This window comes from Pongo abelii, chromosome 5 (assembly GCF_028885655.2).
Source record: "Pongo abelii isolate AG06213 chromosome 5, NHGRI_mPonAbe1-v2.0_pri, whole genome shotgun sequence".
NCBI classification, from domain to species: domain Eukaryota; kingdom Metazoa; phylum Chordata; class Mammalia; order Primates; family Hominidae; genus Pongo; species Pongo abelii.
The window spans coordinates 1591959-1617412 of NC_071990.2; the positions used below are offsets into that span (position 1 = coordinate 1591959).

Consider the following 25454-nt stretch of genomic DNA (forward strand, 5'->3'; position numbering starts at 1 on the left):
ACAAACTGAAAAAAAGCAACTTGGAGGAAACACAACAAGCAGGGGGAGGAGAATTAGAAACAAAATAAAACAAACAAGAAAATCCCCACATATACTACCTTTGATATCCTCAGACAGAGAGATCAGCAAAGACATCAAACAAACAAGAACAGGATACTACATAAAAAGAAACAACATGAAACACAGGATTTTAGAAGTTGAAAACAAAACATAGAAATTCATAATCCAAGAGAAGATTTTAAACATACAGTTGAGGAAATCTCCCAGAAAGTAGAGCAAAAAGGTGTAGATATGAAAAACCAGAAGAAGGAAGATAAGAACATTAGAGTGCCTCAGGGCAGTCAGTATAACAGGATTTCCAGAAAGAGTACAGAAAAAATGGAGCAGAGCAAACAACTCTCTTAAAATAAGTCAAGAATACTGATCAAAGCAGAGAGGCACATGCATTTCCACACCGAAAGGGTGCCCCCCAATAATGAATGGGTCTAGACCCACCTCACATCAAGTTCCACACCACTGGGACCAAGAGAAGGTCTGAACCACTTTCCAGAGGGGACAGATGGGACTGGGAGTCAGAATGGCTCTTGGTTTCCCATGGTGATACTGCAAATTAATAGGCAACGGAGTAACACCTTCAAAGCTCTGAAGGAAAATTATTTCCAATCTAGAAATATATACCAGCAACATTATTAATTTTGAGATTGGACTAAAGATATTTTCAGGTATATTTTGTCACAAAGTATTTGTTTCCCAGGCATCTTTCTCAGGAAACTAATTATGATTTTGCTTCACCAAACCCAGTAGTCTTGAATAAGATGTCAGGAAATAGGGGCTCCGTGCAGGACAGCAGCTAAGAGAGCCCCCCAGAGGAGCATGAAGTGACACAGCAGGGTTTGACCTTCTGGCTAGTCCCCACGGGGTCAGGTCAGAGGCTCTAGGACTGCCTCAGGAAGATGTGACTGACAGCCCAACCGGGGTTGGAGAGCCTAGAGAGGTGATTTGCACAGCTGGAGCAGAGTATGGGGTAAAGGTAGTGATAAGTACATAGAAAATGAATAGAACAGAGAAAGAAGGCATCTGTTAGCTCTACAGTAAACAAATGACAACTGTACACATAAGATAAAATAGGCCGGGCATGGTGGCTCACGCCTGTAATCCCAGCACTTTGGGAGGCCGAGGCATGTGGATCACAAGGTCTGGAGTTCAAGACCATCCTGGCCAACAGGGTGAAACCCTGTCTCTACTATAAATACAAAAAATGAGCCAGGCGCGGTGGCGGGCGCCTGTAGTCCCAGCTACTCGGGAGGCTGAGGCAGAAGAATCGCTTGAACCCGGGAGGCGGAGGTTGCAGTGAGCCCAGATCGCACCACTGCACTCTGGCCTGGTGACAGAGCGAGACTCCGTCTCAATAAATAAATACATAAAAATAAAAAAGATAAAATAAATGTGGTTTACTGGGAATGCATAGCATTCATCAGTCATGGTAATGTAACACTAAATATTGACGTGACTCCAAAATTAAAATAAACAAATGAGTATTAAGAGAATGGAGGGATAGGTCAAGGGGAGAAAAAGAGAGCAAAACTCTTGTTTTGAATAAAAGGAGGCCAACAGATAAGGCCTGGAAGGGAAAAATCAATAACGACATGTTATTTGGAAACATGGAGATAAATGCCAAAATAATTGTAATATAGTACAATAGAATTTCCAGAAACAAATAATTATCTTTAAATAAGACAGTGTACCACAGCAGAACAACAAACATTTCTGTATGTTGGAAAGGGCCCACAGAGCGCCCCAAACAGCAGAGCACAGAACATTCCCTAGCACATGGGCCTAGCCAGGGAAATGGGCTGGGAGGAAGCAGAGGGTAGGAGACAGCAGGGATTCGTGAGAATTCCTGTAGAATGATTCCAGGACTAGGGTGCTGGGGTAACTGGACAAAAACATCTAATAAAGAAGGGAAAAAAGAATTATAAATGTGAGCTTTATAAGTAGCAGAGTGTGAGTGACTCACCCCCTCCCCGCAGGCCCCTCTACGTTGCAGAGAAAGTGAGACTGCAATGAAGAAGATGGGCCTCAGCACACCCCAGCCTGAGCTCTGCCCCAGGGATGGGTATTCTGTCACACTAGCTCCGCTACAGACCCAGCACTTCCTTACAGGATTCCCCTGTCACCCTGCCTCTGGATGGGGAGGGGATGACATCTTTGGCGCCATCAACATTCCAGATCCTGCATCACCACAGAAGCCCCTAACAGGGTGGCCAGACGAAATCTGCAGAGAAGACGGAGCAGGCAACCCTGGGAAGAGGCAGGCCAAGGTGAAGGATGCGACCTCAGCAGCCCAGGGAGGAGGGCGGTCAGCACTGCCAAACTGTGATGATGGACAGATGTCAGGAGGATGCAGGGACTCAAGCAGGGCCCTGGGCACATCAGAGAAAGCTACTTGGATAGGGTGTTGGGAGCTGAATGGACGGGGTGAGGCTGTGTGTGGAGGTGGCTCCTTGATGCCTTTTGGCAGAACATGGGGAGAGAGAGGCCAGGCAGTGACTGGAGGGACCCCGATTCTGAAGGGGCATCTGTAAAAGATGAGAGGGAGCCCCAAAGGAGGGCCAGAGGCCAGATGCAGTGGCTCACGCCTGTAATCCCAGTACTTTGGGAAGCCGAAGCAGGCGGATCACTTGAGGCCAAGAGCTTGAGACCAGCCGGGGCAACATGGTGAAACCATGTTAGGTCTCTAAATACAAAAATTAGCTGGGCGTGGTGGTGTGTACCTGTTGTCCCAACTACTTGTGAGGCAGAGGTGGGACGATCGCTTGAACCTGAGAGGCAGAGGTTGCAGTGAGCTGAGATCGTGCTACTGCACTCCAGCCAGGGTGACAGAGTGAGACTCTGTCTTAAAAAAAAAAAAAAAAAAAAAGAGGGCCAGGGCTGCATGGGGAGGCTGAGTGGCAGCCTGAGCCTCTTGAGCAGGCAGAGGGCTGAGGCCATAGGTCAGGAGGAGGCACTCTTCCAAGGGGCATCAGGGCGACCTGCTAGTGGGACAAGGAGAAACGAGGGCGGATGCCTTTTTTATGCTTGGGAACCACTGTTTTAATCACAGAGCCACTCTAACATTTAAAATACAGCACTAGTGTAAACGGTGAACCCTGGATCTATGAGAACCTTAGCTGTGTATGGCCTCTTGCATTGCTACTGAAATGGAGGCTGGTTAGCCTCCATCCATGCCTAGAATTCTTCCATTTTATTTATGATAATTATTCTAAGTAAGGGGCTTCTGGCAGTACTAAGCCGAGCTGTTATGTTGTAGTTAAGGAATAACCATCTACAACAAAAAATGTGAAATTTAAACCCATTATACAGCTGTTCATGTAGAAGGCACTTCTTAAGATTAACGCCTACATCTGTTCTGTGATTTCTCTATCGTGGGGCCCTTATGAATATTACTTACTGAATTCATACGCCAAGAGGCAGGCAAGTAGCATCATCTGCAGTGCATAAATGGAGGAACACAAATTTACAGGGCTGAACAATTTACAGATGGCACATGGGGAAGGGGTGCTGGAGCCAAGACTGCCAAGCCAGTCTCCTGGGCTGCCCCACCCTGGGCCCAGACAACACCTGTTTCACGTGGTCTGAGCCGAAAGGGTGTGGCGCCCTCTCAAAAGGGCATGGCCATTTCTGTGGGGAGGCCTCCTCAAACATTAATTTCAGTAAGAGTGGTCAGCTGGTCAATACTTGCCTTGCTTTTTTCTTTTTAGCAGTAGGACTGAGAAATTACTTAATAGGGAGGCTCTCCTCTCAAACAGTCTTTTCTTATGCTTCATCCCTAGGAAGTCAGACTAGGAAGATGAATTCAACGGAAAAAGCCTTGTGAGGTGGTGCCTACTGAGGGTAGCTGAAGAGATCAAATAATCATAATGATAACAAAAAGACAAGACCAGAGATGGCTCTCCTTGGCTGTGAAAACGACAGTGAACGGATCTTCTGATGCAGAGCTAGCATTTCAATAAGCCTCAGTGTGTCCACGCTACCTCGCACAGCTCATTAAATGTGCTCTAGCTGCCTGCTTCACTTATATTTACCCAACTGGGGCATATTAGCCACCCCCAGTGGATAAGGATGGAGCTTCTGCTGTATGGGGGAAAGCAAAACTTATGGAGGCTTCCTGCAGGGCCACAGTAAGCAGGCAGTGCCAAAACGACCAGTGCCCAAGTACCCCCAGAGTCGCTGCCACTGTTTTGGGCCATCTGCATCTGTACCTCTTTCACCTACACAACTGTGTCTATCCATCTCCCTTCCTCCCACCCCCACAAATCTTCACCAAGCACCCACTAGGTGCCAGCCAGTAAGCTAAGCCAGTTGCTAAGGACACGGGTATGTGGAAGCTAGACAAGTCTCTGTCCTTAAGGAGCCTGCAGTCTATGGCCAGCACAGTCTTGTGAGGGAATGACGGCAGAGAGCCAGGGTGCTGTCAGAGCCTGGAGGTAGGCACCTAGCACAGACTAGGTGGAGGCAGGGTGTTGGTCAGAGGGAGGATGCCTAAGCTAAGACCTGAAGAATGAGTGGGAAGTGGCCAGGAGAAGCAGACGGAACTGCAAGAGCAGGCATTTGAGGAGCCCAGTGTGGCCAGGCTGGTCCACCCTCGCTCATCAGCTTACCCAGCACCCACACACAATGCACTAGCTCCTGCCTCCATGCCTTTTCTCATGCCCTCCCACCCACCTGGAATGTCTTCCTCCTTCCTATCATCCGTATCTCCCAATCTGGACAAGGGCCAGCTTCCATCTAACTTTCTGCAGACATAACTCCAATCATGATTGTGAGGCTATTACTTCAGTATTGATATAATAAATTTGCACAATGTCTTCATATTTGCATAGATATTTGTAAATAATGTGTTCTTATTAATTGACACCCAATTAGAGTCTATATTTCTCCAGGGCTAGGAAATCTCTTTCAATTCTCTTTGATTAGTTTGGCATTGAGAGGAAATTAGATGAGCAAATAACACATTTATAGAGCATCTAAGAGGTGTGAGGTGCTGTGCCAGCTGTTTAGTACTTATGAAGGCAGCAGTTATTTTGAGGATCTAACAGACCCTTAGTTAAGAAGGAGAATGGGCCCATGATCTAGTGAATTGCATCAACTGCCTATGAAATGGAATGAGGGTTGCCTCAGACCCACAGCCCAGCATGACATCAGGGCTCAAATTACATCTTGCAGGTGCCAATAATTCAACAGTCTGTTGCTCCAACAAAGGCACACATCACCTTATATTGTAGTATTTTGTTTTTTAAGGGTTAAAAATCTAAGCATCTTAGAAGTTCAGAAATATAAATGATAGTAGGATTCAGATTTCCAGGAGGGAGGTAGAGAGAGAGAGAGGAAGAAAGCGAGAAGAAAAAGAGAAGACCTCATTTAAATGGTAACTTGAAGCTTATATGAAAAGTCCAACCTCTTTATGATGACTAAATATAATGTGAATACTCTTGAAGGTGTGAGTCCCTTTAGAGTCTCTCCAGAAAGTTCTCATGGTACTCTACGCAGGTTTTCTCAGCATGACTGCTTTTTCTAGCTCTAATGGGGATTTTGAGTGACGATGAATGAAGATGCGTGATATTTCCATCACTCAGTGTCACAGATTTTACTCAACCTGGTCATAGCATGGACATCAAAAGAAGCTTTGGCAAGCTGCTGAGGTGGGAGTTAAATCTATCTCAGGGATCAAAGGCGGCTGGTCTAAACACAGCCCATTGAAAGGTTAGGGAATAATACAGAGCTGCAGTGAGTTTCCTTCTCCTAACTTTGCCCCTACATAGAACCCTTAGAAGTATGGCTCATCACATGAGAGTTCTGTTTATCACCAACAACTGACTGAGTAGAGGGATGTGCTCTCCCACAGTGAGTCTGACAGTCCCAAGCTCTGCAAATTCCCAAGGAATGCATTACAGTAGCTACACTGGCTGCAGGATCCACCCCCTGGAACCTGCTGCCAGGCCTTCCTTCTCAGGAGCTGTCTTCAAGATCAGCCTCCAGAGGCTTCAGCTTAGGACCCAGGGTCCAGAAATCCCATCCATCAGGAAACAGTGTCAAATGAAGGGAGCAAGGTGCGTGAGCACAAAACAGCTTGTTACCTCTGCCAGGAGGATTTTAGAAATGGGTTTCTTTTCTGATGTATAACAATGTTGCCCTTGTTACTTTTACTGAAAATGTAAATTCAGTACCACAGACTACAGTAACAATTTCCATGTCTGAAACATTACCCACCTCCCACAACGACAAGCAGCAGATGTTGATTCTTACCTGGTTGTAGGGTACTCTTACAACTCTCTTCTCAAAATTTAACAAGATTAATGACAGAAAATTAGTCAAGACAAGTATTTGCCTGTTTGGGTTATCCTACTATCATTTTAATTGTAGGAGAAAAGTGTTTCCTTTTCACACTACTTACTTAGTGGTAAGTTGATGCGAAAGGAAGAACAAAACACAGCACTAAAAAGAGCCCCAACAATGCAATGTGCTCCAAACACACACACACACAGATACACACACATACACACACACACCACACACAAAGATACACACACATGCACACATACATACACATACATACACACACATCACACATACCACAAACACACACACACAGAGACACACACATACACCACACACACAGATACACACACATACACACACACACCACACACAAAGATACACACAAATGCACACATACATACACATACATACACACACATCACACACACCACAAACACACACAGATACACACACATACACACACCACACACACAGATACACACACATACACACACACCACACACAAAGATACACACACATGCACACATACATACACATACATACACACACATCACACACACCACAAACACACACAGATACACACACATACACACACCACACACACAGATACACACACATACACACACCACACACACAGATACACACACATACACACACCACACACAAAGATACACACACATACACACACCACACACAAAGATACACACACATACACACATACACATACATACACACACATCACACACACCACAAACACACACACAGATACACACACATCACACACACAGATACACACACACACAGACACACACATACATACACCACAAACACACACAAATACACATACACACATACATACACACAACCACAAACACACACACCACACACACCACACACACACCACACACACATACACACCACACATACACACACACAGATACACACATACACACATACATACACACACATACACACACCACACACACAGCACACATACACACACAGATACACATACACACACACACCACACACATACACACCACATACACCACACACATACACACACACCACACCACACACACACACACACCACACACACCCAAACCACACACACCACACACACACAGATACACACATACACACATACATACACACACACCACAAACACACAGCACACATACACACACAGATACACACAGATACATACACACACACACCACACACATACACACCACATACACCACACACACACACACCACACACACCACACACATACACACACACCACACACACCACACACACACACCATACACACCCACACCACACACATACACACATCACACATATACACACACACCACACACATACACATACACACACACACAGACACACACACACAGATGCTATCAAAAGAAAGCAGTTGTCATAAGGCTGCCTTTCTCAATACAAATGACTGTGTAAGAATTTAAAACGTCACCTTACATTTTATCAGGACTGCATGTGGTACTGATCTGCTTCCCCGTATATCTTCTACTAACCCAAACTCAAATTAATGTGCTATTTTCTAATAAATGCAAAACAAAAATTATTCAAATTACTCAAGTGATGTCAAAGGCTTCAAGAGGAAATATCTGTGTCGATTCTAAATATACAGATGGCGACACGTGTCAAGCCTTTTCGGAGAACATTACAACGGATAGATTTTAAAAACGATAGCAAAAATGGGAAGAGACAGCAGATCTTAGAATAGCAAAAGTGAGAATGTTCCAGATGCTGATTGGTGTGTCTGATATGGTGTAGCCTCATGTAATATGAGGCAAGCACACAAAGCACAACAGGTAGAACTATGAGCGAGCAGAAAGCTTTCTAGCTTAATGAATGGCAATGCTAATGAGACTAGAGAGCTTGGCTCTCCTTCACCCTCTACATCTGGCCGTTCACCAAATCCCGCTGATTCTAAGACTCAAATCAATCGCTCCTCTCCCTCTCCGTGTTCTCGGCTGAATGCAGATCCTCCTCATCCTTAGCTGGACAGCTCCAACAAGCCTCTAGGGAGGAAGCATGGTGGTTTCCCTCAAGCTGTCCCCACCACGTGAGAGGGAATAATGCTAACCATGAAATCTGTGGAAATCAGGGTGACAGTGGGCATTTCTGGGAGGACTTCCTGGATACGCTGGCTTTTGGGATATCCACTTGTGCTTAATTAAGTATTTACAGAGCACCCTCAGCTGTTGAGAGCACTGAGGATAACCTGGGAATGAGACGATGCCCACAGGCATGAAGACCTGGGTCTGTGTTCACTACAAATATCCTATCACAAAGTTTTTTTCGACAGCATATGAACAAGAAGGATGAAGAGTGCACATAAAGAAAAGAGGAGCGTCTTGGGTCACAAAATACTCATTTCAGACCCTGGCTCTGCTACTCCCTCGCTGTGTGACCTGGGAAGAGCACTGAACTGCACTGTGCCTCAGTTTCCTTCTCAGTGCAATAGTGCTCCAGCCCTGGAAATTAAACAGAGTAGGGGTGCGGCTCCTGGCATGCCTCCAGGCTCGCCCTAACCACTCCCTGTGTGCCGCGGCGAGCATGGGCTGTCTCTGCCTGTCTTGGAGCACATCCTGCTGTTCTTCTGCAATAGCATCCTGCTATAGGGGAAGACCCTGCTCCTCCGCATTCAAACAGTGGACTTTCAGTGGGGCTCATCCCAGAATCCTCACACCCTGAAAACAGGCCAAGGCCTGGGATCCAGTCCCATGCTGGCTATAGCGACAGGTCTAGGGATAACTGCAGGACCCACACAGGGCCAGCCACAGTCCTTCCTCAGGATTTTTCTAAGTGGATTGTTCTTAAAGGTTCTATTCCTCTTTTGACTGTGTGAGGCTGTGTCCCCAGAAAGGCAGTCTAGACTGCCCTCTGCCATGGGGAGCAGCTGAGGGATGGAGGCAACATCCCAGGAGCACCGGAGCCAAGGAGCAGAGGGGCCCTGAAGGAGCACCAGGTACCTAAGGCTACTCTGAGTTCAGTTTCAGCTCCTGAAAAACAAAAGAACTCTGACTGCTGGAAAAGTCCATTCACTTTTCTCCCTTTCCTAATATATTACTAAATACTTTCACATGCTTAAGCCTTTATTAGCACAGATACTTCACACATTTAAACAATAATTCATGTGTATCATCCTTCGCAACTTTTGGAGCATAACAGGACACTCCTAATAATAAAATGTCATGTTTGATTCCTATAGGGAACATAAACAAAAGTGCACATTTTTTTAAAGAATAAGATGTTATGCTTACATCTTATTTTTCTCATTAAACTTGTTTAAGTATAATCTGTGTTATTCACATATACAATATAAATTTGTTAAAATATGTTTGATAGTTATTAAAAAAAGTAATTAATGAGAGTGGCAGATATTAATTTCTGCTAAACTATACATTTTAATTAAAATTTTTGGGCTGGGTGCGGTGGTTCATGCCTGTAATCCCAGCACTTTGGGAGGCCGAGGTGGGTGGATCACTTGAGGTCAGGAGTTTGAGACCAGCCTGGCCAATATGGTAAAACCCCATCTCTACTAAAAATACAAAAATTAGGCGGGTGTGGTGGTGCATGCCTGTAATCCCAGCTACTTGGAAGGCTGAGGCAGGAGAATCACTGGAACCCAGGAGGCGGAGGTTGTAGTGAGCCACTGCACTTCAGCCTGGGGGACAGAGTGAGACTTCTTCTCAAAAAAAAAAAAAAAAAAAAAAAGGAGGGTTACTTAGAAGCAACATAAATTTTATATTTGAAAGGTATAAAAAAACCCCTCAATTCCAAACATAATCAATCCAAAAATGCATTTTTAAGTCCACAAAAGAATAAGGCCAATTTTTTTTGAAAAATGAGGTATCTTCTTTAAAAAATAAAATAGAAGGCCAAAAGAATCAACATAACCAAATTATACTTCAAAGATTATTTTATATCTTCTTGCTTCTTATCTTTATGCTATTTTCCAACTCCCCATATTATACGTAAAATTTGAAAAAGATCTTATTTTTGCCTTAATTTTCTATAATTAATGTCATTAGTTTCCTGCACAAAGTTTTTATGCAAAACAAATCTATTTAACTTTTGTCCATGAATTGTTAATATTTTTTCATAAAATTGGAAGTATATTGAGACAAAATGTTTACAAAATAATTGGGCAGTATCTCTTTTTCTGAGTGTTCTTATTTTTGTTTTTAAAATTTTAATTGACACATTATAATTGTACACATTTATGGGGTACATTTTGATATTTTGACACATGTATATGTTGTATAATGATCCATTCAGGGTGGTTAGTGTATCTATCAGCTCATGCTCATATTTCTTTCTGGTGACAACATTAAAAATTCTCTCTTCCAGCTATTTTGACATATACAATAGGTATTGTTAACCTTAGTCACTCTATTGTACGATAGAATACCAGAACTTATTTCTCCTATCTTATTGTTACTTCGTACCCATTTACCATTCTCTCCCCAGCCTCTTTCCACCCCTCCCTTCCTCAGCTTCTGGTAAGCATGGTTCTACTCTCTGCTTCTCTATCATCTTTCTTTAGATTTCACAGGAGTGATATCATTCTCCTGTGAAATAGTACTTGTCATTCTGTGTCTGGCTTATTTCACATAACATGATGAAAGAAATTTGGAAAATTTTGGAAATTTGGAGAATTTTCCAGATTTCTTTCATCTTTCTTTTAAGATGTTTTTGACCAGGTGTGGTGGTTCATGCCTATAATCCCAGCACTTTGGGAGGCCGAGGCGGGCGGATCACCTGAGGTCAGGAGTTCAAGACTAGCCTGGTCAACACGCTGAAACCCCATCTCTACTAAAAGTACAAAAATTAGCTGGGCATGGTGGGGCATGCCTGTAATCCCAGCTACTTGGGAGGCTGAGGCAGGAGAATTACTTGAACCTGGGAAGTAGAGGTTGCAGTGAGCCAAGATTGTACCACTGCACTCCAGCCTGAGCAACACAGCAAGACTCTGTCTCAAAAAAAAAAAAAAAGAAGGTGCTTATATTGAGATAAAACATTTAAAACTAAAAAAAAAAAATAAAATAGTATTTAAAAATAAATAAAAGTAAAAACTTTTTTTTTTTTTTGAGATGGAGTCTTGCTCTTTCACCCAGGCTGGAGTGCAGTGGCGTGATCTCAGCTCACTGCAATCTCTGCCTCCCGGGTTCAAGCTGTTCTCTTGCCTCAGCCTCCTGAGTAGCTGGGATAACAGGCGCGCAGCACCACGCCCAGTTAATTTTTGTAATTTTAGTAGAGATGGGGTTTCACCATGTTGGTCAGGCTGGTCTTGAACTCCTGACCTCATGATCCTCCCATCTCAGCTTCCCAAAGTGCTGGGATTACAGGCCTGAACCACCGCGCCTGGCCAAAAACATCTTAAAAGAAAGATAAAGAAATGTGGAAAAACTTGGTTTAGATGCTGACCAACATTTGACAAATAACACGAGTAGGGTTGGATGCAGAGCAGAGCAAAGGCCCCACTCTACACTGAAACTTTCTGTATTGCTCTTCAGGAGAGTGAAGGGGGAAGATGACAGCTAGAACCGAGGCTTCAGCAAGCTCAGGTGCATACCTGCCAGAGAGCTAGAAGTAGTTATTTCTCAGGTATACTTACACAATGGTTTTTCCAATGTGCAAGAATGATTTCTCGACAAATTCCCGGACACTATGGACCTCCCCAGTAGCTATAACGAAGTCCTCTGGCTCATCATTTTGCAACATCAACCACATAGCCTAGAGGGAAAGAGAGGCAAGTTCATTTTGAAGTCACACTCAGTGGCCACACATTGTTTTCCAGTGCACATATCAGATATGGACATAGACAGCTGGAACATGAGCATGAATTTCATACCATATTCTAACCACAACAGCAATGGCTCCCAACTTTTACTGAGCATCAGAATAATATGAGGAACATCTTGGTGTGGATGCCAGGGCCGCAGCCGTAGACAGGTGGACTCAGAGGCCTGGAGATTATCTCTCAGAATATTTATCCTTAACATGCCAGGTGATTCTCATGTTGCAGGTCCTCAGACCACAAAGTAGAGGAATGTGATGTGAAGCAGTGTCTATGGCAAATAACCTTTTTATGGTATTATTTACAAAAAGAGCAGTTCTAAAAGCACTGTCTAATTTTTCTTCGTATCATAGTAGGCAAGGAAAAAAACCATTTAAAGACAGGTATTTGTCCTCAAAAGTAGAGCTTAATTTTTGAACAATAAAGTTGAGAAGGTACTAGTCAAAAAACAAAATAAGTGCGAATCATTAATGGAAAAACAACCACGTAATGGAGAGTACTACTATTATAAAAAAGCTGTCTGAGAGGCAATGAAAACATTTATGCCAAAGTTAATGGGCTCATAAGGCAGCATTTCAAGGCCAGGTGCTCAACTTCCACATCAAAATGCATGTCTAGCCGGGCGCGGTGGCTCACGCCTGTAATCCCAGCACTTTGGGAGGCCGAGGCGGGTGGATCACGAGGTCAGGAGATCGAGACCATGGTGAAATCCCGTCTCTACTAAAAATACAAAAAAAATCAGCTGGGCGCAGTAGCGGGCACCTGTAGTCCCGGCTACTCGGGAGGCTGAGGCAGGAGAATGGCGTGAACCCGGGAGGCGGAGGTTGCAGTGAGCCGAGATCGCGCCACTGTACTCCAGCCTGGGTGACAGAGAGAGACTCCGTCTTAAAAAAAACAAAACAAAAAAAATGGATGTCTATACAGGTACACTTTCTCAGTAGGAGCCAGGAGTCTGGTGGGCAAAAATGCCACTGCATGTCCAAGATACCAGCACAGCCCGGCTCCCCGTGGTTAGCTTTTACCAACAGCAGATAGGCCTGGAGTTCCTGTATCTTGCAACTGTACCTTAAAGATTTTTTTTTTTTAATACAGATAGGAGATGCAGATTAAAAAAAAATTAAGTGTAGCAGGAATCCAACAGGAATATGTCTCTTCAAAAAAGGTTGAAGCAAAAAAAAAAAAATCGATCTCTATTTTTTCATCACTTCCACCCACTTCTCAAAATAAAATAGGTAAAAACAGTAAGGACTTAATTATAACACAGCCTCCAGTGATATGTGCATTGAACTCTCGTTCCAGCAAAATTTAAACAAAACTGTTTTGGTTTGCGTCTCCCTAAGTTGTTCCTTGATAAGCCGAAAACGAGAAGTTGCTAAAATCAATGAGCCAGCCTATTTTCTCTTAGAAAATGCCACCAAAAAAGTTTAATTTCCTTTTTATTCATTTGAATTTATAGAAACCTTCTAAAAAATAAAATTCAAAATAATTTCTCTTTTACCTGAAGTCATTTCCTGTGTATGTTTTTGTATTTTTGGTCTATTACAAGATTGTTTTAAATCCTATGGAAGACAAGATTTTGGGCTATTTTACATGCCTTGGAGATGTGGCATGCTGCTTGGGACAATGGTAATAGTTTCAAGTCGGTGATATTCTAAAGTAACTGACAGATGAAATTATCTTGGCGAGAAGACATATTTGTTCACATTAATGGAATACCTGCAATTTCATTTTGCCTCAAGAAATCATGGTTGGTGAACTTAGCCACAACACTTTTTAAATGTTACACTACCACTACCACTAATACTAATAAAGCACGAGCTTTTAAAGGCATGAAATACAAGTTGTTCACTGTTTTGGGATAGTCCACACAAGCAGATGGAGTCTGCAATGGCTTGGTAGCTCCCTGAACGCTGTTAAACACCGGGGGCTGAGGAGAGCAATGAGACCTGAAGCGCAGCCCAGGCCCGGCACCGTTTGTCAAGAAGTTCCCCAAGGTGTCTTTCTGAAAGGGGCACCAAGGCCTGTGTGCACAAGCAGAGGCCGAGTGAGCAGCTGCTCCTTGTGGGTCTGTGCCTGCAGTGAGATTCCCGCGGGCTGGAACGCCCTGTCTCCTCATCTGTCTGGGAATGCTGACCTCTCTCGAGGTCCCGGACCAGGTTCCCAAGTCTAGTGATTGGAATGAATTCCAACGCACACAGTACGGTGGCTTCACTGGGATGGGGCCTGCCCTTTGGCCCCCTTCCCAACTAAGCTGAGCCTCCCACTTCACCCAAGTGGGCGCACGAGTGTACCCGTGGACACACACAGAGGCACACGTGCACACACACACACAGAAACTTATTTTGGCTTTTGCCAAAATACCTTCAGAATTTTTAGGAAAAATTAAATTATGCTTATGGCTAGAATTCCTATCTGAACATTCTTCTGCGGGATTAGATGTAAGGGGGTAAATACACTTTAATGTGTTTGACTCAAATTTCCATTCTAAAAATAACATTTCAAATAGGTCTTTCAGGACCACTCAGCTTATTTTATTTCTTTAGGAACAGTCCGCTGTGTTAGAATGGTCTCAAAAAAGTCCTATTTTTACTCATGTGAAAGAAGGCAAGGGCGTGCTAAAAATGTAAGGAGAAAATATGACTGTTGGTTAATGGTGGATCACTTTAAACACCGGCCCGGGTCCCCTGGTGCTTGTTTTGTTCCCGGCAGGAATCTAGGGATCAGTCAGGGCCTCTCCTTTTACTAGAGCAAGAGCCAAGAATCTGCTCTTTTCTTCTCCATCAGACTATCTGTGGCCTTTGACCTATCAATTTCTAGGCATTTCCTCTAAAGTTCATATTGTACCAGACTCCAGTCTGGGAATGAGAAGAGAAAGGATATACAACTCCAGATTTATTTGTTATTACTGAATAGTTTACTGGTTTCAACAGAGGGATAGGGCTTTGTTTAAATTTCCACTGAGCATAATTAATGGTTATTGACTGGTAAATGAAGAACAGGTGACACTCTGGATTAGAAGATAAATGATCCTGTGTTCTGGTGTGATAATGGGTTAGTAATTCGCCACAAAGCCGAGGCTGAGTGCATCCCGTCGTAATGCTAGATCATGTCCAGGAGACAAAGGCCCCTGTGTGAGAAGGACGCAGCCATCCGCCTCCTTATACAGCTGCACACGTTGATGTGCTCCATTTATTCTCTGATGGATGGCACAACTGAGGCAAAAGTTCACCCGTTCTCACCTTCCTGTTCACATGCTGGGCCACATGACCCATGACACGGCCAGGCCACACTCTGTGATCAAATCGCCACCCAGCTTTGGCTGCTGACTAGAGAAACAGTGTTGAGGTTACATGTTTTAGAGGTCAGTCTTCTCTCTTTGTCTCTCAAGGAATGAAGGAGGAAAAAGACAGTCTTCCTGCATTCTTTTGGTGTCCTTTGAGGATGTGACTGACTTGTCCACTTCCTCAAATACTTATTTACTTTCAGTCCTGACCTGATTACCAGTGCACATGAAAAAAAACTCCTGTTTTTTAATTCATCTCACAGAGAGGAAAGCAAATCAGTTAAGGACTGTGCCAGGGCTTCAGATTCTTTAACATAAAAATGCCTCTTAATTGCCAAAAAACAGGGCAGTTTTCAAATCATGTCTTGTATTCATTTTGCTTTTAAGCAAATGAAGTTTAAGGGAAATCTGACTCCAGACCATTGACTTTTGATGGCCGAGTCAAGATGGGTATAAATATTACTTAAATTTGGACATGTACTCTTCTGTAACTATACAATTAATCTATCTGTTCTACAAATCCAATTTGGAGAAGTAAAAATAAAACTTTAATTTTATTTATTTATTTTTTGAGACAAGATCTTGCTCTGTTGCCCAGGTTGGAGTGCAGTGGCACAATCTCGGCTCACGGCAACCTCCGCCTCCCGGGTTCAAGCGATTCTCCTGCCTCAGCCTCCTGAGTAGCTGGGATTACAGTCGTGCGCCACCATACCCGGCTAATTTTTGTATTTTTAGTAGAGACGGGGTTTCGCCACGTTGGTCAGGCTGGTCTTGAACTCCTGACCTTGTGATCTGCTGGCCTCGGCCTCCCAAAGTGCTGAGATTACAGGCATGAGCCACCGCTCCCAGCCTATAAAACTTTAATTTTAAAATGTCAAATAAAGATACCCCTCTCTCACAGTCTCCCATTTGGTAATTTGAGGGGTGGATGCGGAAGTGGTTTGGGAGGCTCAGGAAGGGCCACTCCCCTGCTTGGGAAGCTGCCAGCTCTGGTGGCTGTTCAGAGCTGGACCAATGAAGGAGAACACTCAAAGTGCATCACCACAGCCGAGCGACTACACCTGATTCCGTGCATGCCTTCTGTGGTGGGATGTGTGTTTGTCTTAAAAATCTGGATTCTACAATTGCTTCCACCTAGACGTTAGCCTGCTGTTCAGTATTCACAAGCCACAAGCACTTATTAACTGAGCTGGCATCCGTGAATAACAAGATTTGTTAATGAAGGTTATGTTTAACTATGTCTATTTGACTGTTACTTTTTCACCCTGGTGCCTTTGTGCTTTACGTGCTACTGTCACAAAAACCTTAAAACTACATGTACACACACACGCGTGTGCACACACACACACACACTTATGTATGTATATGCATTTCAGGGGAGAACATGTATGAAATAACTAATAAAAATCATGGAAATTTGAACAAATGGAAATTAAAGTTCCAGAGGAAGGATGCCCAGGGTGTAGCCATTCGTATGCATTTCATCTCTAAACATTATTTAGTAGCTGTTTTCATGATGGCAGCCTGGTATTTAGTTGGAGTCAGGACCTCCAGTAGTCTTGTGGTCAGCCAGGCCTTATTCTTTGTGGAATCCACAGAGGTAGGTCTTAGGTCTTTGGGTTAGTTTTAATTCATAAAACTATACTAATAAAAACATACAGTGTAAAACTGAAGTCTGGCCTTAGGGCTATGTCTATTTTCTTCCTGGGCAAAAACACTGTGTCACACGGATTCCTTAGATTAAGGAACTTTTAGACGTTTTAAAGATACGATGTGACTGAACAGAAAAAAAAAGATAATAAATTAATAAAAGGACCAAAAATAAAAGAACACAACCCAGAAAGCCATATAGCTCTTGCTTCTTTCTTTGCTAACATATCATTCTATATCAACACCACATGTAATGAAAGAAAGAGGCAATGTCAAAATTTGTTTTGCCCTTTATCTTTTAACTCCAGCCAGGAATACACAGCTAAAAACTCCAAGTTGGGGTTAATGTTTCTCTTCCCTAGAAACAATATAAAATCGAACAGCTCCTAGTCTTGTGTTAAGCATTCTGAATCAGTTTTCTAGGATATTATCTGTTCTTTCAATTTGCAGATTCTAGTTATATATTTATTTCTTCTATTTATCTTTGAATATATCTTATCTCTTCTATTCCATTTCTTTTTCATGCACACCAATTATGCATATTATCTCTTTTGTTCTATCTTTTACATCTATCACCTCTGAGCTAATCATTTTTGGGTTTTGTTTCATATTGATTTACATGATTTCCTCCAGCCTGTTCACCCAATTGTTTTAGTAAAATTTATTTTATATTTTGTTGGTAACATGGTTTCAATTTCTGTAAGGGTTTTTTTCTCTTCCATACTTTTCCTGTTTACTACCAGGTTGCTTTTTATCTTTTTGTGACTTTATTTAAGCCAGGAGACAGACAACTTTTTTCTTATAAAGCCAGATAGTAAGTATTTTAGGTTTGTGAACCATATGGTATCTGTGTCTCTGCTGTTGTAGCACAAAACAGCCATGGACAAAATGGAATCAAATGGGTATGACTGTGTTCCAATAAAACAGTTACAAGGCCCATGGACTATGATTTGCCCACCTTTGCTTTCAGCAAACTTAACAAAAATATGTTGCCTGTAATTTCTTTGACTCTACAGAGAACAATTACCCAAGCTCCAGCGGCTAATTTTTTTGAATGATACCCCTTATGATACGCACAATGCATCTGTTTTGCTTATGTTCCTTTTCTTCTTCTTGCAATCCTTTCCCCACTCACACTCAAGCATAGATTCTGGGGTAGTGCCTTTTTACTTTTTATTATACTTGAACAAGGCTGGCTGTTCGCTGAAGAATATCTTAGGAGGGGGAACAGGAAAGTACACTGAGGACAGCCTGCAGCTTTAATTCAGGCTTCTCTGAAAGCCCTCTACCAACTTCACTGCATGCTTTGCCCCAGGACATGGCTGCCACAATTTCTCAAGATTTTGCTGGTGAGTGTGATTAGTGGAAAGGAGTCCATGAATTGTAGGGCTACCCTAGTGCTATCTGGCGATGTTTGCTTTCACTTTGCCTTCACCCCAGATCACAATCTGCAGTGTTCCTTGGCTAGGAAGTTATGCCAGTGACAACAAAATTGGCTTCTGGCTGGCTGTGGTGGCTCACACCTGCAATCTTAGCACTTTGGGAGGCTGAGGCAGGCGGATATCTTGAGGTGAGGAGTTTAAGACCAGCCTGGCCAACATGGCAAAACCCCGTCTCTACAAAAAATACAAAACTTAGCTGGGCGTGGTGGGGCCGGGGGCACCTGTAATCCCAGCCACTTGGGAGGCTGAGGCACAAGAATCGCTTGAACCCCGGAGGCGGAGGTGGCAGTGAGCTGAGATCGTGCCACTGCACTCCAGCATGGGTGACAGAGACTTTATCTCAAAAAAAAAAAAAAAATTAAACATAAAAAAAAAAGAAATTGTCTTCTCCTTCAGCAACACCTTCTTGCCACTGTGTAGTGTACAAGTGGGTATCTATGAGGATATTTTCCACTTCTCTCTAATAGGTAATATTATTTTATGGGTTTTTTAGGACTGAAATTATTTTGCGCAAAATTCACAGCCTGTGTGTATAGTTCCTAACATCTGCTCTAAATTTTCTTCAAATTTCATGGTATCTGTCTCAAATACTTTTTCATTTTTTTTGTAGACAGGGTCTTACCCTGTCACCCAGACTGTAGTGCCGTGGCATGATCATAGCTCACTGCAGCCTTGAACTCCTGGACTCAAGTGATCCTCCAGCTTCAGCCTTCCAAGAAGCTGGGACTACAGGCATGCACCACCACACTTGGCTAATGTTTTTAATTTTTAGTACACAAAAATACTAAAAATGTATGTATGGGCTACATTGTTCCTGGCCTCAAGAAATCTTCCTGCCTTGGCCTCCCAAAGGGCTGGGACTAAAGGACTGAGTCACCAGCCTCAAATTATTAATACCTCATATTTCAAGTTGTATCCAGTTTCATTGTTATAATGAAGCAGAAGTTTCCTCTTAGCTTTATTTTATTATTTTTCTTGATTTCAGAGGGTTTCAAAAAAAGGAGTGTTGAATGAAAATGTCCTTATATTTAGTCATTTAAAAATGTATTTCTTGAAGATGGCTGAATAGGAATAGCTCCAGTCTGGAGCTGCCAGTGAGATCAATGCAGAAGTCAGGTGATTTCTGCATTTCCAACTGAGGTACCTGGCTCATCTCATTGGGACTGGCTAGACAGTGGGTGCAGCCCATGGAGGGTGAGCCGAAACAGGGTGGGGCATTCTCTCACCCGGGAAGCGCAAGGGGTTGGGGAACTCCATCCCCCAGCCAAGGGAAGCCTTGAGGGACTGTGCCATGGGGAATGGTGGATTCCGGCTCAGATACTACGCTTTTCCCATGGTCTTTGCAACCCACAGACCACAAGATTCCTTCAGGTGCCTATACCACCAGGGCCCTGGGTTTCAAGCACAAAACTGGGCAGACACCGAGCTAGCTGCAGGCGTTTTTTTTTTCATATCCTAGTGGTGCCTGGAACACCAGTGAGAAAGAACCGTTCACTCCCCTGGAAAGAGGGCTGAAGCCAGGGAGCCAAGTTGTCTTGCTCAGCGGATCCCACCCCCATGGTGCCCAGCAAGCTAAGATCCACTGGCTCGAAATTCCTGCTGCCAGCATAGCAGTATGAAGTCGACCTGGGACGCCAGAGCTTGGTGGGGGAAGAGGCGTTGCCATTACTGAGGCTTGAGTAGGTGGTTTTCCCCTCACAGTGGAAACAAAGCTATCAGAAAGTTCGAATGGGGCGGAGCCCACCGCAGCTTGGCAAAGCTGCTGTGGCCAGACTGCCTCTCTAGATTCCTCCTCTCTGGGCAGAGCATTTCTGAAAGAAAGGCAGCAACCCCAGTCAGGGGCTTATAGATAAAACCCCCATCTCCCTGGGACAGAGCACCTGGGGAAAGGGGTTGCTGTGGGTGCAGCTTCAGCAGACTTAAACGTTCCTGCCTGCCGGCTCTGAAGAGAGCAGCAGATCTCCCAGCACAACACTTGAGCTCTGCTAAGGGACAGACTGCCTCCTCAAGTGGGTCCCTGACCCCCGTGCCTCCTGGCTGGGAGACACCTCCTAGCAGGGGTTGACAGACACCTCACACAGGAGAGCTCTGGCTAGCATCTGGCGGGTGCCCCTCTGGAACGAAGTTCCCAGAGGAAGGAACAGGCAGCAATCTTTGCTGTTCTGCAGCCTCTGCTGGTGATACCGAAAAAAACTGGGTCTGGAGTGGACCTCCAGCAAACTCCAGCAGACCTGCAGCAGAGCAGCCTGTTTTTTCATTTGTTTGTTTGCTTGTTTGAGATGGAGTGTCACTCTGTTGCCAGGCTGGAGTGCAATGGCGCGATCTTGGCTCACTGCAACCTCCGCCTCCCAAGTTCAAGTGATTCTCCTGCCTCAGCCTCCCAAGTAGTTGGGATTACAGGCACACACCACCACACACAGCTAATTTTTGTATTTTTAGTAGAGATGAGGTTTCACCATGTTGGCCAGGATGGTCTTGATCTCCTGACTTCGTGATCCACCTGCCTCAGGCTCCCAAAGTGCTGGGATTATAGGCATGAGCCACCGTGCCCAGCCGGGCCTGACTGTTAGAAGGAAAACTAACAGAAAGAAATAGTATCAACATCAACAAAAAGAACGTCCACACAAAAACTCCATCCAAAGGTCACCCACATCAAAGATCAAAGGTAGATAACTCCACGAAGATGAGGAAAAACTAGTGCAAAAAGGCTGAAAATTCCAAAAACGAGAATGCCTCTCTTCCTCCAAAGGATCACAACTCCTCGCCAGCAAGGGAACAAAACTGGACAGAGAATGAGTTTGATGAATTGACAGAAGTAGGCTTCAGAAGGCGGGTAACAACAAACTGTTCTGAGCTACAGGAGCATGTTCTAACCCAATGCAAGTAAGCTAACAACCTTGAGAAAATGTTAGATGAATTGCTAACTAGAATAACCAGTTTAGAGAAGAACATAAATGATCTGATGGAGCTGAAAAACACAGCATGAGAACTTCGTGAAGCATACACAAGTATCAATAGCCAAATCAATCAAGTGGAAGAAAGGATATCAGAGATTGAAGATCAACTTAATGAAATAAAGCATGAAGACAAGATTAGAGAAAAAAGAATGAAAAGGAACAAACAAAGCCTTCAAGAAATATGGGACTATGTGAAAAGACCAAATGTACCTTTGATTGGTGTACCTGAAAGTGATGGGGAGAATGGAACCAAGTTGGAAAACACTCTTCAGGATATTACCCAGGAGAACTTCCCCAATCTAGCAAGACAGGTGAACATTCAAATTCAGGAAATAAAGAGAACACCACAAAGATACTCCTCAAGAAGAGCAATCCCAAGACACATAATCGTCAGATTCACTAAGGTTGAAATGAAGGAAAGAATGTTAAGGGCAGCCAGAGAGAAAGGTCGGGTTACTCACAAAGGGAAGCCCATCAGACTAACAGCAGATCTCTCGGCAGAAACCCTACAAGCCAGAAGAGAGTGGGGCCAATATTCAACATTCTTAAATAAAAGAATTTTCAACTCAGACTTCCATATCCAGCCAAAGTAAGCTTCAAAAGCGAAGGAGAAATGAAATCCTTTACAGACAAGCAAATGCTGAGAGATTTTGTCACCACCTGGCCTGCCTTACAAGAGCTCCTGAAGGAACCCTAAATATGGAAAGGGAAAACTGGTACCATCCACTGCAAAAACATGCCAAATTGTAAAGGCCATCAACACTATGAAGAAACTTCATCAACTAATGGCCAAAATAACCAGCTAGCATCATAATGACAGGATCAAATTTACACATAACAATAGGAACCTTAAATGTAAATGGGCTTAATGCCCCAATTAAAACTTACAGACTGGCAAACTGGATAAAGAGTCAAGACCCATTGGTGTGCTGTATTCAGGAGACCCGTCTCATGTGCAAAGACACACATAGGCTCAAAATAAAGGGATGGAAGAATATTTACAAAGCAAATGGAAAGCAAAAACGAAAAAAAAGCAGGGGTTGCAATCCTAGTCTCTGATAAAACAGATTTTAAATGAACAAAGATCAAAAAAGACAAAGAAGGGCATTACATAATGGTAAAGGGATCAATGCAACAAGAAGAGCTGTCCTAAATATATATGCACCCAATACAGGAGCACCCAGATTCATAAAGCAAGTTCTTAGAGACCTACAAAGAGACTTAGACTCCCACACAATAATAGTGGGAGACTTTAACACCCCACTGTCAATATTAGATCATTGAGAGAGAAAATTTACAAGGATATTGAGGACTTGAACTCAGCTGTGGACCAAGCGGATCTAATAGACAGCTACAGAACTCTCCACCCCAAATCAACAGAATATAATTTCTTCTCAGCACCACATTCCACTTATTCTAAAACTGACCACATAATTGGAAGTAAACACTCCTCAGCAAATGCAAAAGAATGGAAATCATAACAGTCTCTCAGACCACAGTGCAATCAAATTAAAACTCAGGATTAAGAAACTCACTCAAAACCGCACAAATATATGGAAACTGAACAACCTGCTCCTGAATGACTACCGGGTAAATAACAAAATTAGGGCAGAACTAAATAAGTTATTTGAAACCAACAAGAACAAAGACACAATGCACCAGAATCTCTGGGACCCAGTTAAAGCAGTGTTTAGAGGGAAATTTATAGCACTAAATGCCCACAGGAGAATGCAGAAAAGATGTAAAATCAACACCATAACATCGCAATTAAAAGAACTAGAGAAGCAAGAGCAAACAAATTCAAAAGCTAGCAGAAGACAAGAAATAACTAAGATTAGAGCAGAACTGAAGAAGATTAGAGACACAAAAAACCATTCAAAAAATCAATGAATACAGAAGCTGGTTTTTTTGAAAAGATCAACAAAATAGGTAGACTGCTATCCAGAACAATAAAGAATAAAAGAGAGAAGAATCAAACAGACACAATATAAAATGATAAAGGGGACATCACCACTGATCCCACAGAAATACAAACTACCATCAAAGAATACTATAAACACCTCTATGCAAATAAACTAGAAATTCTAGAAGAAATGGATAAATTCCTGGACACATGCACCCTCCCAAGACTAAACCAGGAAGAAGTCAAATCCCTGAATAGACCAACAACAAGTTCTGAAATTGAGGCAGTAATAGCCTACCAACCAACCAAAGTCCAGGACCAGATGGATTCACAGCCAAATGCTACCAGAGGTACAAAGAGGAGCTGGTACCATTCCTTCTGAAACTATTCCAAGCAATAGAAAAAGAGGGAATCCTCCCTAACTCATTTTATGAGGCCAGCATCATCCTGATACCAAAACCTGGTGGAGACACAACAAGAAAAGAACATTTTAGGCCAATATCCCTGATGAACGTCGATGTGAAAATCCTCAGTAACATCCTGGCAAACTGAATCCAGCAGCACATCAAAAAGCTTATCTACCACGATCAAGTCGGCTTCATCCCTGGGATGCAAGGCTGGTTCAACATACACAAATCAATAAATGTAATCCATCACATAAACAGAACCAATGACAAAACCCACATGATTATCTCAATAGATGCAGAAAGGGCCTTTGATAAAAATCAACACCCCTTCATGCTAAAAACTGTCAATAAACTAGGTATTGATGGAACATATCTCAAAATAATAACAAAATAATAACAGCCATTTATGACAAACCCACAGCCAATATCATATTGAATGGGCAAAAGCATTCCCTTTGAAAACTGGCACAAGACAAGGACGCCCTCTCTCACTACTTCTGTTCAACATAGTGTTGGAAGTTCTGGCCAGGGCAATCAGGCAAGAGAAAGAAATCAAGAGTACTCAAACAGGAAGAGAGTAAGTCAAATTATCTGTTTGCAGATGACATGATTGTATATTTAGAAAACCCCACTGTCTCAGCCCAAAATTTCCTTAAGCTGATAAGCAACTTCAGCAAAGTCTCAGGGTACAAAATCAATGTGCAAAAATCACAAGCATTCCTATATACCAATAATAGACAGCCAAATCATGAGTGAACTCCCATTCACAATTGCTACAAAGAGAATAAAATACCTAGGAATACAACTTACAAGAGATGTGAAGGACCTCAAGGAGAGCTATAAACCACTGCTCAAGGAAAGAAGAGAGGACACAAAGAAATGGAAAAACTTTCCATGATCATGGATAGGAAGAATCAATATCGTGAAAATGGACATACTGCCCAAAGTAATTTGTAGATTCAATGCTATCCCCATCAAGCTGCCACTGACTTTCTTATAGAATTAGAAAAAACTACTTTAAATTTCATATGGAACCAAAAAAGTGCCCATATAGCCAAGACAATCCTCAGCAAAAAGAACAAAGCTGGAGGCACCACACTACCTGACTTCAAACTATACTGCAAGACCACTGTACCCAAAACAGCAATGGGGAAAGGATTCCCTATTTAATAAATGGTGCTGGGAAAACTGGCTAGCCATATGCAGAAAACTGAAAATGGACCCCTTCCTTATGCCTTATACAAAAATTAACTGAAGATGGATTAAAGACTTAAGTAAGCCCTAAAACAATAAAAACCCTAGAAGAAAACCTAGGCAATACCATTCAGGACACAGGCATGTGCAAAGACTTCATGACTAAAACACCAAAAGCAATGGAAACAAAAGCCGTAATTGACAAATGGGATCTCATTAAACTAAAAAGCTTCTGCACAGCAAAAGAAACTATCATCAGAGTAAACAGGCAACATACAGAATGGTTGAAAAACTCTGCAATCTATCCATCTGACAAAGGGCTAATATCCAGAATCTATAAGGAACTTAAACAAACGTAAAAGAAAACAACAACCCTATCCAAAAGTGGGCGAAGGATATGAACAGAATTACCATAAACAATATATACCCCAATTATGTGACCATGT

At 43.0% G+C, this 25454-nt stretch overlaps 1 protein-coding gene across 1 annotated transcript in view; it reads right to left on the minus strand.

Moving 5' to 3' along the window:
- The window catches only part of GMDS (GDP-mannose 4,6-dehydratase), a 622616-nt gene that overhangs the window by 107366 nt on the left and 489796 nt on the right, over nucleotides 1-25454 (minus strand). Inside the window, exon 8 of the mRNA XM_002816345.6 lies at nucleotides 11990-12108. Within this exon, the coding sequence (XP_002816391.1) occupies nucleotides 11990-12108 (119 nt within the window). The remainder of the gene's footprint in view (nucleotides 1-11989; nucleotides 12109-25454) is intronic.